General features: G+C 38.1%; 1 protein-coding gene across 3 annotated transcripts in view; it reads left to right on the forward strand.

Annotated features, from left to right (window-relative positions):
• The window catches only part of NEK5 (NIMA related kinase 5), a 114,747-nt gene extending 100,772 nt beyond the window's left edge, over positions 1–13,975 (forward strand). For all 3 annotated transcript variants that reach the window (XM_056794813.1, XM_007495380.3, XM_007495384.3), the window contains exons 22-23: positions 8,452–8,566; positions 11,329–13,975. In XM_056794813.1, the coding sequence (XP_056650791.1) occupies positions 8,452–8,566; positions 11,329–11,587 (374 nt within the window). In that variant the 3' untranslated portion in view covers positions 11,588–13,975. The remainder of the gene's footprint in view (positions 1–8,451; positions 8,567–11,328) is intronic.
• The last annotated feature ends 644 nt before the right edge of the window (positions 13,976–14,619 follow it).

Genomic DNA, 14,619 nt, shown 5'->3' on the forward strand with positions numbered 1-14,619 from the left:
ACAGTTCCTATGTTATTGGCTTATAGAGTTTGTTTCTCCCCTCCACCCTTTTTTCTGTTGTGCCTTACTCTTAGAAATACCATTCCAGAGGCAGATCATTCTTCAGCTTATTTTCTTCATGGGTTTTTTATGGGTCTTCTTCCACAACATGACAAATATGGAAATGTGTTTTGTGTGACAGCACATGTATAACCCATTGCATATTGCTTACTGTCTCAGGGAGGATGGAGGGGAGGGAGAGAATGTGGAATTCAAAATGTTAGAAAACAGACGCCAAAAATTATTTTTACATGTTAAGTGGGAAAAAATGAAACACTACTGAAGAAAAAAAAGAAATATAATTTCCTCCGGGTGATAAAACAAGGTATTGCTCCATGGGCAGGAATTTTCTCTCTGATGATGCAGTTCATTACAAACCTTTGCCCTTACCTTGGTAATTCCACCCCCCCCCCCATTTGCCTTGAAATCATGCCCTCCCCCTCTTCTGGGTGTCATTTGTTGCCAGCAGTTCTGCCTCCCCTTATTATGAGTTGCCTCTCTAAGGACCACATCCCTCTGCTCCCATGGGAGCAATCAGCAGAGTGACCTCCCCCCAAATGATATCCGATTTCTCCCCCTTTTCCACCTTTGGTAATCCCTCCCTTTGTCTCCCTGCTCATTCTCCTGTGGGCAGGCTTCTTCCTGAAAGCTGGCAGGAGCTATTTGTCCTGTCCTGTTGGCCTTTGACATATACGATCATTCAGTCATGAGTGACTCTTTGTGACTCCATGGACCGTGCTGCCCATGAGGTTTTCTTGGTAAATATAATGGAGTTGTTTTGCCATTTTCTTCCCCAGTAGTTTAAAGTAAACAGAATTAAGTGACTTGTCCAGGTAAGTGTTTGAGGCTGGATTTGAACTCAGGTCTTCCTGACTCTTGGTCTGGCATACTATCCACTGAATCACCTAGCTGGTTGCCTCTTTTGACCTGATAGCAGTAAAATTATTATTTACCTCTATATTTCCCTTCCCTTCCCTACTATGTGCCAGATCCTACGCTTAGAACTCCACAGTTATTATCTCTTTCAGTCCCCACCTCTCAATAACCTGAAGGTAGGTTCTATTATTATCCCCATTTTAAAGATGAGGAAACTCAGGTAACAGAGGTTAAGTGATTTGCCCAATATCATACAGCTGTTAAGCATCTGGAACCTGATTTGAACTCGGGTCTCCTCAAACTCTAGATCTAGTATGATAACTAGCTGAAGGTACGGTTATACCTTCTTTAATGTTTCTTTCCTTTCATAATATTCAGAATATGCTTTTCCTCTATAAGCTGCTAATGGATAGTCCTATTTTCTTACATATGTGTATACACATGCACATATACACACATACAGATATATCTGCGCATCTTCTTGTCCGGGGAGAGAAGTCTCAAGTCGAAATTTGAGTCTCAGTTTTTCTCTCTCTCTCTCTCTGTGTTTCTCTCTCTCTCTTTCTCTGGGTGTCTGTGTGACTGTCTGTCTTTCTCGGTTCCCCTCCTGAAAGGCTGTAGTAAGGATCAGACTACTCGCTAGGCGGCCTGGTGCTTAGAGTGCAAGACCTGGAGTCAGGAACACCCAAGTTCAAATCCAACCTCACACACTTACAAGCCGTGCATCCCTGGACAAGCCACTTAACCATGCTGGCCTCAGTTTCCTCATCTGAAAAACGAGTTGGAGAAGGAAATGGCAAATTGCTCTTGTCTCTGCCTAGAAAACACCAACCAGGGTTATGAAGAGTCAGACACAACTGAACCACTACTGTGGGTGTTAGGAATGATTTCCTGTGTGCCTCGGCCTCTGATGTTCTCCCAGGGGTACTGCGTAAACCAATCTAGCTGGAGTGAACTGTCTGAAGGGAAGAAAGAGGACCATAAAGCTTGAAGGTACCGTAGAGAATGTCAAACCCCCTTTCACAGGTGAGAAAACTGAGGCCAGGGAGCTTCAGCAATTTGACGACGGTCACATAGCTAGGAATCAACCAAATTGAGGTTTCAACTCAGGCCTTTTGATGACAATTTTGTTCTCTTTCTCTCTAAAATATATAACAATGTAATATAACAGCATCGCATGACAATATAATTAGTGCAACATAATATAGTATAGTGTGATATGATATAATCACACATAAGTATTATTCCATATTTCCCTATTACATATAGCAAGAGAAAAAGCTGGAACAAGAGTAACTGACTTTTTAACATAAAATTCTTATGTTGGCATTTGGTTATTCATTCTTTTTTTTTAAAGAAAAGAAAGAAGTATTAGAAAATAGGATTCTTTGCCCCAAGTTCAAGGTTTGGAAGAAAATAGGAGAACTGGAAAAGAAAGAGCAACACTAAAGCCTCCTTATTGTGTTGACCTCAAAGCCAGGTATTGGGGTTTGTTTCAGGAGAGGTGAATAGGGACAGAGAAGGGACATCAGTGTTACAGAGGCCATGTTTTCTTGCAAAAGTCTGAGAAAGTAACAATGTGACACTTGCCAGGGATAATGTTAATTTTTTCACACACTGTACACCCCCATACACCCCCATACTGACTCTAGATCTTATAGTCCTTAGAAAAGATCCAGGGAAATTCCCTTCTGGATTCAGCATTCCAGATGTTGATGGTTGTAGCAGCTGCCCCTGAAATGAATTAATCAATAACCCTGCCTTCATATGGACAATTTCACCGACAATTCTTCTAAAGGCATTTTGATGAAAGAGTACAACCATATGGATGTTTTCTTTGACAGCTGCTTAGGGTAGTTGTGAAGCTCTGAGCATCACGGGCAGTGAGTGACTGTATAGATTTGAATCCTGGATGCTGAAGTATTCTTGGACCCCTCCTTAATTCTTTTGGTTTCTGGGTAAAAGACCAGAGCACCATCTCTCTGGGATTGGGCAAGCTGGTTTTCATTCCTTTCTATAGGCTTACTTTTTCTTTATTAGGTATCTTGGAGAACAATAAGCTTAATTTTCTTTCCAAACCCCACAAAAATTACATAAAAAAATAGAATACCTCATTTATGCTATTTATCTGATAAAATGATGTTCATGGCATTATTGTTGAAAACCAATTAGTCGGGGTTTTTCTTTGTATGTGGCTCTTTTAAAAATCCTCTACGAGGGCCATGGAAGTGAAAGAAAACAAGGTTTTCAGACAGTTTATTTTTTTCTAGATGAGGTGATAACTAATGGATGCCTATGTACTGCTAGTCAAATGCTCCTAACCTTTTTTTCTTTTTTCTGGTCATGGATCCTTTTAGAAGTCCAGTGGAACATATGGACTCCTTTTTAAAATAATATTTTAAATTATAAAATGTATAGGCATACAAAGGAAATGAGTTATACTGAAATACATGTATTACTTTTTTCCCATCCAAGTTCACAGGCCCCCTGAAAACTAACCCCTAGATTAAGAACTCCAGGCTCTAGCCCCAGTTGAACTTTGTTTATAAGGTAAATATGACGCTATAGCTAAATCCTAATTAACGTGAATAATTGATTCCCTGAACTAAAGTTATTCAGATTCATACTTTTTAATTTCCATTGGACTGGAACCAATTATCATATTTTACATGATTATAACTTCTAATAATATGAATTCATTATTATTTGTACCAATCATAACTTACAGCTGGGCCCTGGTGCTCATGTTCCCATGAGACATGAAGGCAGGAGGCCAGATCTCTCACTGGGATGCCAGGAATCCTATCCCAAAATTAATACCTCTTACTGGATGAAAGCTTCTTGTTGCTATTTGACTCAATATGTCATCCCTGGAGGCCAGTGACATCCATCTGTTACTAATTTATTTACAGGAAAGCCAGATTGCAGGGGGAATGGAAGGAGTTCGTGGAGAGGAAGTGAAGGCAATGAATGTACACTCTCTTTTAAGACATCTATAAATGAAGGGGAGGAAAGACAGAGGTTGATAACTGGAGGGGATGGTAGGGTCAACTGAAGAGAGGTTTTAGGCTAGAGGAGAGCTGAGGATGTAGGCAATGAGGAAGTCAGCAGACATGGAGAGATTTAAAATGAGAAAGGAAATTACTGAGAAAGCAAGGTTCTGGAGTCTGTTGTTTAGTTGGGCCCAACTCTTTGTGATCCTATTTGGGGTTTTGTTGGCAGAGATACTAGAGTAGTTTGCCATTTCCTTCTCCAGCTCATTTTACATATAAGGAAACTGAGATAAATGAAATTAAATGACTTGACCAGAATCACACAGCTACTAAGTATATGTCTGAGGCCAGATTCAAACTCATGAAGATGAGTCTTCCTGACTTCAGGCCAAGCACTCTAAATGGGAAGGTTTACCTTCGCAAGGATAACTATTTAATTTTCTGAGACTGAAAGGAAAGGGGTAAAGAACAGAAAGAGATATGGAGACGTCTAAAGAATTGAATGGAAGGTCTTGGAGTAGGCATTTTAAGGACTTGCTCAGATTCCAGAATATATTTTGCCATCTTCACTGAAGGTTTAAAGTTAGAAAATTCCCCGACTTGCCTCTTCAGGCTGGTCAAAATGCACCAGATTCCATATTGGCCTATATCTTGAGCTGAGTGGGCCAGGAGTGGCCATGAGGAAAAATGTGTGAAAATGGAAGCTATTCATAAGCTATTATTAGTTATCTTCCCAAAGGGGATGCCTTTTATGGGCAAATAACCTTGTTATTCCAGAGGTGGGTCACCATCTAATGTTGGCCCTGGAGCATTTGGCACGTTCAGGCATTGTTCATTTGTTAGAATTAGCCAGCAGCTATGTCAGGAAAGCGATTTTGATGTTAAAAAAGAGGCACAGAGAGAATGTAGCACATATGAAGCCAGCTGCCAGAGAATTTAAGCCCTGGGTCTAGAATCTGTATTGCTTTTGCATGACCATTCCAGGGGACAATTTGCTCTCTTCTTCTGGGCTTACCCTTTGGGGTTCTCTCAGTCCAAAGGGTTTTCTTCATTGTGTTTGGTGTTTTTTCCTATTTTCTTATATATATAGTCTTGTATTTTGGATTAGAGGATTTGTGCTTGGATCAATTTTTAAAATTTTATTTTTATTGTCATGCAAAACACTTCCATATTGATCATTATTATAAGAGCAAAGCCATACATAACCAAAACCCCCAAATAAAAACCATAAATACACTGATGTGAAAGATGACTCTTAACAGTTCTTTCTTTGGATGAGGATAACCTTCCTCATTGTAAGTCTTTCAGGAGTATCCTAGATCATTGCTTTGCTGAGAGTAGCCAAGTTCCCAGGCCCAGGCAACCAGTTTGCATATGTAAAGTTCTATATAAGCACTAGCTATTATGAAGCTACACCTCTGACAGCTCAAATACGCTCCTATTTGAGACATTCTGAGAATCTACCCTCTTCCACTGGAGAAAACAGACTGGCTGGGGCATATGGAACAGAGTATTAGGAAGCACCAACCACCTCAGTCCTTATTTTCAGCGGTATTCTAGACCATGTCTTTTATATATAAATTTTATATTTTTAATATATATTTTTATTTTATATATAATTTTTTTATATTTTATATATATATAAAATATATATAAATATAAAATATGTATAAATATTTTATATATAAATTAAACATTTCTTAATGTGAAACAGTATAGTTATATGAAAAAGAACATTTTAATATTACATTAAATATTTTAATATTTAATATAACTATACAACATTATATATGTAATTTGTGTATACTCATCTCTATATACATTTTCACACTCTATTACCAAATGTAAAATTTTGGACACCTGTTCAATGATATTCAGATGGTGCCTTTCATCTTTGTGTACTTTTCACCTTTCTTTCTATCCTATTTGGATATCTGATGCAAGAATTTTTAAGTGTTCAAGGACATTAGAAGACCCTGTACACGAATCTTCTTGGTGACAGATAGTTATACTCATTAACCTTGACAGATATATTTGCTTGTAGATACATGATTAGTTTACACCTGCATTTTATCCTTCTTAGAGAACCCTTCCTAGCGGGAGTTCCTCACCAAGAATAGATTCCAAGGGGTGTAGAATATTGCTTTAAAATATTTTGATAAGTATATGTCAGCATATTTGGCTTCCTTTGTTTTATCCCACATATCTTATTTTATGCATTTAAAGACCACACTCTGGGAAGGGGCCTTTTGGCTTTGTCTGACTGCCAGAGGTGTCCTTGACACAAAAAGGTCAAGCTCCTTTATTTAGTAGGAAGATGATGTTCCCTTTGCTAGTCTTTATGCTGTGGCATATGTAGCTAAAAAGGAACTGGTTTAAAATGAAAAGGAAAGAATTTTGCATTTCGATCGTCAATCAGTAGCTCATATTTACTTGCCTTTATGTAAAATACATCTTCCTAAGCCTAAAAATTAAATATATCTGATTCCTTCCCCTTTGTCTATCAATGATCACTATAACTAAATAGCAAGAATACCACACAGATGGGAATATACAAACTGATTTACTTTCAATGTACTTTAGGAAATGAATATAAAGTATCCACTTAGGATTAAACATATGGTTGAAATCAGAAAAAAACCACTTTAATCACAATATGTTTGGAAAAATTTCATATTGTATTTTATTACCCTTTCCCCATCGTCTTCATTTTTTAAAAATAAAGCCAAGAGAAGGAAGAAATGTCCTAAAAAGTGACATGGGATAATAGGAGTAGGTGGAAACTATTGTTTTTATATGGAGCAATCAAGGGGAGTCTCCTCAAATATGGGCTCCTATAGAAGCTTACTGTTGGTAAGTTCACATGTTAACCACAGGGCCCATTAGTTCAAAGCAAAAAGAGTGTTGATCAAACGGTAGCGAAATAAATAGCAAAAAAGATTTCCCCAACACACTGTCATACCAGTTACAGTACCATTATTGGGGAAAGGAGCACATGACTGGGCAAAAATATGCCCCTGATACTCAGAGCTTCCAAGACCCTCTGTTGATACCACGACATGACTCTGTTGCTCATCTTCATTCTTCAGCACTCATCTTCTCTCTCTGCTGGTCATCTCTACCGGATTGCTTCGCAGGTCATGTGGTTTCTTTGCTGAGCTGCTGTGGCTGCTAGGATTCAAACTCCAGGTGGAGTGCAAGCAGGACCACAGCAGAGAACTCTCAGCTGGCTGTTTTTATTCTTCTGAGTTTCAGCACACTCTAAGTTGGTGAGATAGCTTGAAAAACCCTCGGGCATTTTCATCTGTTCCTTTGGACTGACTGCTCTGTTCCAATTCATTTCGGCTCTCCAATTCACATCTTTGTTATAGACAGAACATTCCTTTTAACTCATATCATAACCGGAGCTTGGCTAATCACTCCCAGGTGCTCCACTTAAAACAGAGCTGGGTGAAGGTGTGTTGAGGACATTCCTCTCAAACCCCTAACAAGCCGCTTGGATTCAATGGAAATGTCGGGGGACAGAGGGAGGAGGCTGAAAAGGCTAGTCATTTTTGCCCTACTTCTTCCCCTGCCCCACAGCAGCAGATCCTCCTTTCTACATATAATGTATTTAAATGAGCTACAGTCAATTTTTGAATAATAGAATTGACGGAAACAAGTGGGGGCAGATAGTTAAGCAATAATTTGGAGTTTTTCTACATCATATTCATCCATGTTGTGGCTTTAATTTATACACTAAAAGTAGTCTTCATTCTCTGGGCACACACTAACTAAGGATAAGGGCAGGGATCTGGGCATATGTTCGGTGGCAAAACCACTCTGGGATCAAATGGCCAACACAATTAACCTGTGTAGGCGAGGATCCACGTGCGGATAATCTAGTGTTAACGTTGTTCCCCAGGATGTTGCTTTGGGAGGTTGAACATGCTGTAATACTTGCCACCTACTGCAGGAACCCATCATGCCTAATGGGGTTTAACAGTAATAGCTTCATAGAGAGTAATAACATTAATATTTGTATTAATGCAAAACGAGAGTGGCTGACCCTTCTATAGTGCGTTAAGGGGGTTTAAAGTGCTTTATATACAGTATCTCATTAGTTCTCTACAACAAGCCTCTTATCCCAGTGCTCTTTCTATCACAACATGCTGACTCTAAAAATGCTGCCATAAAAACGAACATTTCAGGTATGAATTGATAAATGGGCATTCTGGAGTAAACATTCTACCTCTTACAGAAATGCTTTAATCTAGGTAAATGGTGGTAGCCAAGATACTTCTTATAAATGAGAGAAAATTGGATTTGGGGCTTCTCCATTATTTCCTTTCCCACTTTGCCCAGTGGAAAGGAGAGCTTTTTAAAAATTTAGAAAATAATAACAGATGAATACTGTGGCAGGGATCAGGTGGGAGAGAAGATGGCTCTTCACGGATGTGAGTTAGCGACAGCACCAGGAATGTTACAGGAACAATAGCAAATCTTAGAAAATTGTAGATTCCTGCTTTAATAAGGTACAAAAATGATCTTTATGTTTAATTAGTGGAATCATTAAAGCACTGGCTTCCTAGTGATGAACAGGAGGGGAAGGTGGAACCAACCTCTGATATTGATATGGATGAAGAACAAGCAGAGTCCAGATCTGACGACGATGACACGTAAGTGACTGAAATGAAAGGCTGGTAGAAAGATAATCTACTTAGCAGGATAGAAAAGAATCCCTCTATAGAATGAGCATCCCCCTTCCCCATCTCCTTTTAAAAAGTAATCTGTTCAGGAGTTTTAAACAAATGGTAGCCAGCTTAATCTACTCTTGGTTCACTGAACTTTTAGAAAAAGGAACAATAGGTGAGCCTTGACCTGTTAATGACTAGATTTAAAATATGGATCCACTGATAAACAAGGGAGGAGAAGCCCACCCCTCCTGAAATGTACATTTTAAGAATTATTCCTCAAGGAATTTTTTAAAGAGATAGGTGAGCGTTGGAGCATAGCTCATTCAATTCTTCACTTTATGGACAAGAAAACAGATTCAGAAAAGTTAAGTGACTGATCCAAGATAACACAATTAGTTATGGTTGATCCCAGAGTATAACCAATGCTTGTCTCTGGTGTACAATAACAAAAACTGAAATGTATACTTTATTTTCCACATTACCCCATTTAAGCCTTTGAACAACCCTGAGAAATGTACCATAGGCATTACTATCCTCATCTTATACATGAGGGAACCAAGACTGATTAAGTGACTTGTTTGTGGTCACACAAGTAACTAGTAAATGTTCAAGTTGAGACAAAAAACCCAGGCTTCTTCTGATTCCAGACTCGGCATCCCTTCCACATAAAGAGTCTGAGGGACTTGTCTGAGGTCACACAGGTCTCTGGTTCCTCGGATAACGCTCTTCCTGCCTTGCCATGCTTCAGTGTTCCACTCCCCCAGGTGTGACAGATGCTCTCAGTTATATGAATTGTAGTGCTCTAAAGCAGAGAGGCACATGCCTATGGCTAATGCTAGTGAGGATTTCTAGGGGCACTTCTGAGAGCTGAGGCAGTTCTGTGTAATGGTTATACACATTTCAATGAGAACACTGACATGTGTGGTAGTTCTTTAATCTACGGTGAATGCCACTATAAAGCTGTCTGTAATTTTAAATTTTAAAATGTTACATGGCAAGCTCTCTGATAAGCCTCAATGATCAAGATTTTATAAATCTTGGAGAAAGCGGCACAGAGAAAGACTCTGAGAGAGATTCTGAGAGACATCTATTGGTACCCACAGAGGAAAGGCTGTATTGAGAGGCTTCCTACTCAAGGTCAGCAATTCTCAGCCTAGATTGTATAATAATCAGTTTAAGAGAAGAAATAGGAAGGACAGTGAAGGGTTTCTTTCCTTGTTAGGTTTGCAGGATGCTTTGTGAAATGAGAGAAAAAGGTACCAGGGGTCATGTTCTCCAATGCTGGGGAAGTGGATAGATCACCAGAATCAGGAAGACCTGAGTTAAAATTTTCCTAAGACAGTAGCTGTCTGATTCTTGGGAAATCAATTAACCTCTCTTGCCCTCAGTCTAAATAAACACTTATACCACCCAGTTGTTTGGAGGATCAGAAATATAAATGAAGCATTCAGCATGCCTTAAATGGCTATTTAAATTATATTAACTATATATAAAATTAATTGCTTATTGTTTATTAATTATTAACAGGGTAAACTATTATTACCTGAGTAAGAGCTTGGGTATGATTGAAAATTGCATAAAAAAATGGAGTCGTTAGTGTGTCATTTAGTAAATTATCCCTTCAACCTAGCTAAGTGATTCCTGCCTCCTTCGAGTGAGGGCATTACACTGGTAATAAATTCTTTAATTGACCAAGGTATCATAATTCCCTGTAAATCTGAAAACAATACTCCCATCCTCCCCGTTAAGAAACCAAAATTGGGGCCCAATGGCAAGTATCTTTATCGATTTGTCCAGGATTTGAGAGTGGTTAACAATCATGTTATAAAGAGACAGAGACTCACACTTGCAGCACTTTACCGAAAGTACAAGCTCTGAAAAAAGAGCCCGCAGCGTGGGTCTCAGTCAAATTTATTTCCCAAGCATCCTTATGTAAAATGAGGATGTAACTTAAAAGGATGTTGGGAATGTAGCTCAGGTGTGGCAAATTTCCCATCTACACATTCCCAGGTTGGGTTTGTGATATCCAGGTAAGTATTCAGTTCTATTAAGGAATGCTATGAAATTCTCGAAGGAATAATTTTAGAAATATCTTATGTATACAAGCCATCTCAAATACCTTAGGGCAATACAGTAAGCTATATGCAGGGACATACAACTCTATGGTAGTTCGATATGAATATTTTCTATAAAGCCCTTAGCACAGTGTCTAGCATGTAACAGGCATTTAATAAATGCTTTTCCCCTTCCCTCTTAAAGTTTTATAAATGTCAACTATTATGACTCTCTGTTATCTGTAAGAGAATTATTTTGTTGATTCATTCAACAAGCATTTATTGAATCCATTTACTGAGTAAGATACTGTGTTAGGTCTGAGCTGAGTGGGGAGAGGGATACAGAGATAAATCGAATGTATTCCCTGCCCTCAAGAAACTTAAAATCTGCTAGAAGATATTCATGATGTCAGAAAGGAAAAAAAAAACATTATATGGTTTTATCTTCTCCACAAAGATTGTGAATCACTGATCTAGATGAAGAAAATCTCCCTTCCTTTTCCTAAATGCTTCACTTCTAACATAAGACTCTGGTATTTCCAGATTATTAAATAACTGTTCAATAATACTATAATCTTGAAAGTTTATACAAGTTATAGGAAAGAACTGAACTGAGCACTGATTCCAATGAGTACTTAGTCCTTGGTGCTTTGACATGATAAAATTAACTTTTGCTTTTGAATACTTCAGAAATTTTGAAGAATCTGAAGATGAGTTGAGAAATGAAGTGGTAGAATCTCTGGAAAAACTTGCAGTTTCCAAAGAGGAAGAAGAGGAAGACGAGAGGTCAGATCATTCTAAGGAGGGAGAAAAGTCAGGAGGAGACCGTGTGAGTGACCAGACATCAGAGACACGAAATGCACCTTTAGAGGAGATCCGCATTCCATCTAATGCCAAGATCTATGTTGTAGATGAAGAGCAAGAAGGAACAGTTAACCCCAATATATAAGTGTGACTAGAGCATCCTTTCTGAAATAACATTCTAGCTTCTCAGCTCTGCTATCTGATTTGAAATGCATGTCACAGGCAATATTTTTGCTTCATCAGCTTTCTAATGAGAAGGGAGTGTAGGGTAGTGGATAAAGAACCAGCTCCTGAGCCAGGAAGACTTGATACTATCTCTGATACTTACTGGCATTGTGACCAGTGCAAGTCACTTAGACTCTTTGTCAACTTTCTAAGGCTATAAGGTGCTGATTTGTCTTGGTAGAATGAGTTCAGCACCAAGAACTCTAACTCAATGAGATCTCAAATACAGTCCCTCTCTAATTTTCCCAGTAATCCTTCAGGGGGTTGTTATTCCCCCCTCCCCCTACATCTGATGCAAATGTAGAAATTACAATTTTGTACTTTAGAAATTTCAACCTTAAAACACTTTTCCAAATACCCATTCTATTTAATATTATGATAATAAGCTAAGGAAAGTCACCAAATCCAGACCTATGGAGAATTAATTCTTTTGGGAAATAAACAGAAACAAAACTTGTGGTCAGCTCAGCCAGGTCCACTGCCACAATATTTCTGATCCATCTGCTATCTATACATTAATTATAATACTCATTATTAGATAATTTTACAGTGTTCTCAATTTTTAAAAAAATGGATTAATCTTGTTTCTCTTTTTAGATAATAAACACTGTGAAGACAGGTAACATGCCTTACACTTCTTTGTATCCTCCCTACAACACCTGGGCAGTACTTAGGTCCTGTCTAAAAGAACTGATTAGATAACAGAAGCTAAAAATATATTGACTTTCTGAAATGATAGGAGTGAATTGGTAGCTTTAATTGCTATAGAAATACAAGTAGGATCCTGTCTGAAACAACTGTCCGAAAATAGAAATGAAGTTTATATATAATGGAAATTTATTTTAAATTAAAAATGGCAAGACAAAGTTGGGGTACTTACATTTAGAAATGACATAAAAGCTGTGGCAGGGGCCCAATCTTGGAAGTTAAAGAAAAATTCAAAATGTTCAATAGTAAATTGACCTAACTACCAGCTATTGGTTAAAAAACAAACCGGCAACAAGAGGTATAGCTATCCAATTGCTTAGGCAGCAGTTGTGACATGACTTCACTTTCAACAGGCATTGGTGCTTCCAGTCCCCTCCAGACTATGGGAAAGTGTCCAAGAGGGTCATATCAAGGGCAGACTTTGAATCCATATGGACATCCATCAAGTGTCACATCAAATTTAGATATTTTGGTATGCCCTAAAGACTTTATTCACACATTGACTGTCCTTTCATGTTTATCTTTCAAGCATATTATTTTTTAAAAGAAAGCCCCATCTTTCCTTAAACCATTGCCTGGAATAATACCTCATCTTAAAGGCATAAAAAAATCAATATCATATTGCTTGTCTTCTCAAGAGATTATGGGAGGTACAACTCTAGCAAAGGAAAGTAATGAATGCTGGAGGGGGTGTGACAAAGTTGGGACATTAATTCACTGCTGGTGGAGTTGTGAACTGATCCAACCATTCTGGAGGGCAGTTTGGAACTATGCCCAAAGGGTGCTAAAAGACTGTCTTCCCTTTGATCCAACCATAGCACTGCTGGGTTTGTACCCCAAAGAGATAATAAGGAAAAAGACATGTACAAGAATATTCATAACTGCGCTTTTTGTGGTGGCAAAAAACTGGAAAATGAGGGGATGCCCTTCAATTGGGGAATGACTGAACAAATTGTGGTATATGTTAGTGATGGAATACTATTGTGCTCAAAGGAATAATAAAGTGGAGGAATTCCATGGAGACTGGAAGAACCTCCAGGAAGTGATGCAGAGTGAGAGGAGCAGAACCAGGAAAACATTGTACACAGAGACTGATAAACTGTGGTACAATCAAACATAATGGACTTCTCTAGTAGTAGCAATGCAGTGATCCTGAACAACTTGGAGGGATCTATGCAAAAGAATACTATCCACATTCAGAGGAAAAACTGTGGGAACAGAAACAGAAGTAGAACAACTCCTTGATTACATGGGTCGAGGGGCATATGATTGGGGATATAGACCCTAAATGATTACCCGATTGTAAACATAATAATATGAAAATAGGTTTTTATCAAGGACACATGTAAAACCCAGTGGAATTGTGTGTCGGCTATGGGAAGGGTTGGGGTGAGGGGAGGAAAAGAGCATGACTTGTAACCAAGGAAAAATTTTCTAAATTGACTAAATTAAAAAAAAAAAGTTTATGGGAGGTGATAGAGGGAAGAAGTGAATTTGGAGCTCAGAACTTTTAAAAAAATGAATGTTAAAATTTTTTTTACATGTAAAATTGAGCAATATTTAATGAAATAAAATATATTTTAAAAGATTTATACAAAAAGGGCAAATAGAGCCAATTATTTTTACCTTCTTCTATCTCTTCCTTTTCTTTCATAGCATTAATCCTTTTGCCAAAGTTACTATTTGAAGAAACTAATAATCTAGGGATAAAAACAAATAAACTTTGAAGACCTCAGTCCTGGCCTTGTAGTCCTATGGTCTTAGAGAGAGACAGAGTGGTGCAATGGAAAGACTTCTGACCTTGGATTCAGGTCAGAAATGGGTTCATATCCTACCTCTGACCCTTTACTAGCTTTGTGGTCATTGGCAAATCATATAATCTCTTTGAGCTTCAATTTACTTTTCTATAAAAAGATGATAATCATATTTGTAGTTATGACTTCACAAGTCTGATGTGAGGGTTAAATGAGAAGTGTCTACTGTGAATCTTAAAATTTCTCAGACTCTACTTGGAACATTATCTTAAGGTTATGGTTAAGGTTATTCCTTATTTTAAACAATGGAGGTACTTGATCAGGAATGTATTGGGAATTTTACATTACTCCACCCATACTTAGGCATACTTTAGGGGAAGATAAAGTTGTAAACTCCTTACTGAACAATGAAAAAGTACTTAACCCATACTTATAGTGAGACCAAGCCCTTAAGCTAAGTCTATTTTTAGATCTAAATCAAAAAGGTGCT

This window comes from Monodelphis domestica, chromosome 4 (assembly GCF_027887165.1).
Source record: "Monodelphis domestica isolate mMonDom1 chromosome 4, mMonDom1.pri, whole genome shotgun sequence".
Lineage (NCBI taxonomy): Eukaryota > Metazoa > Chordata > Mammalia > Didelphimorphia > Didelphidae > Monodelphis > Monodelphis domestica.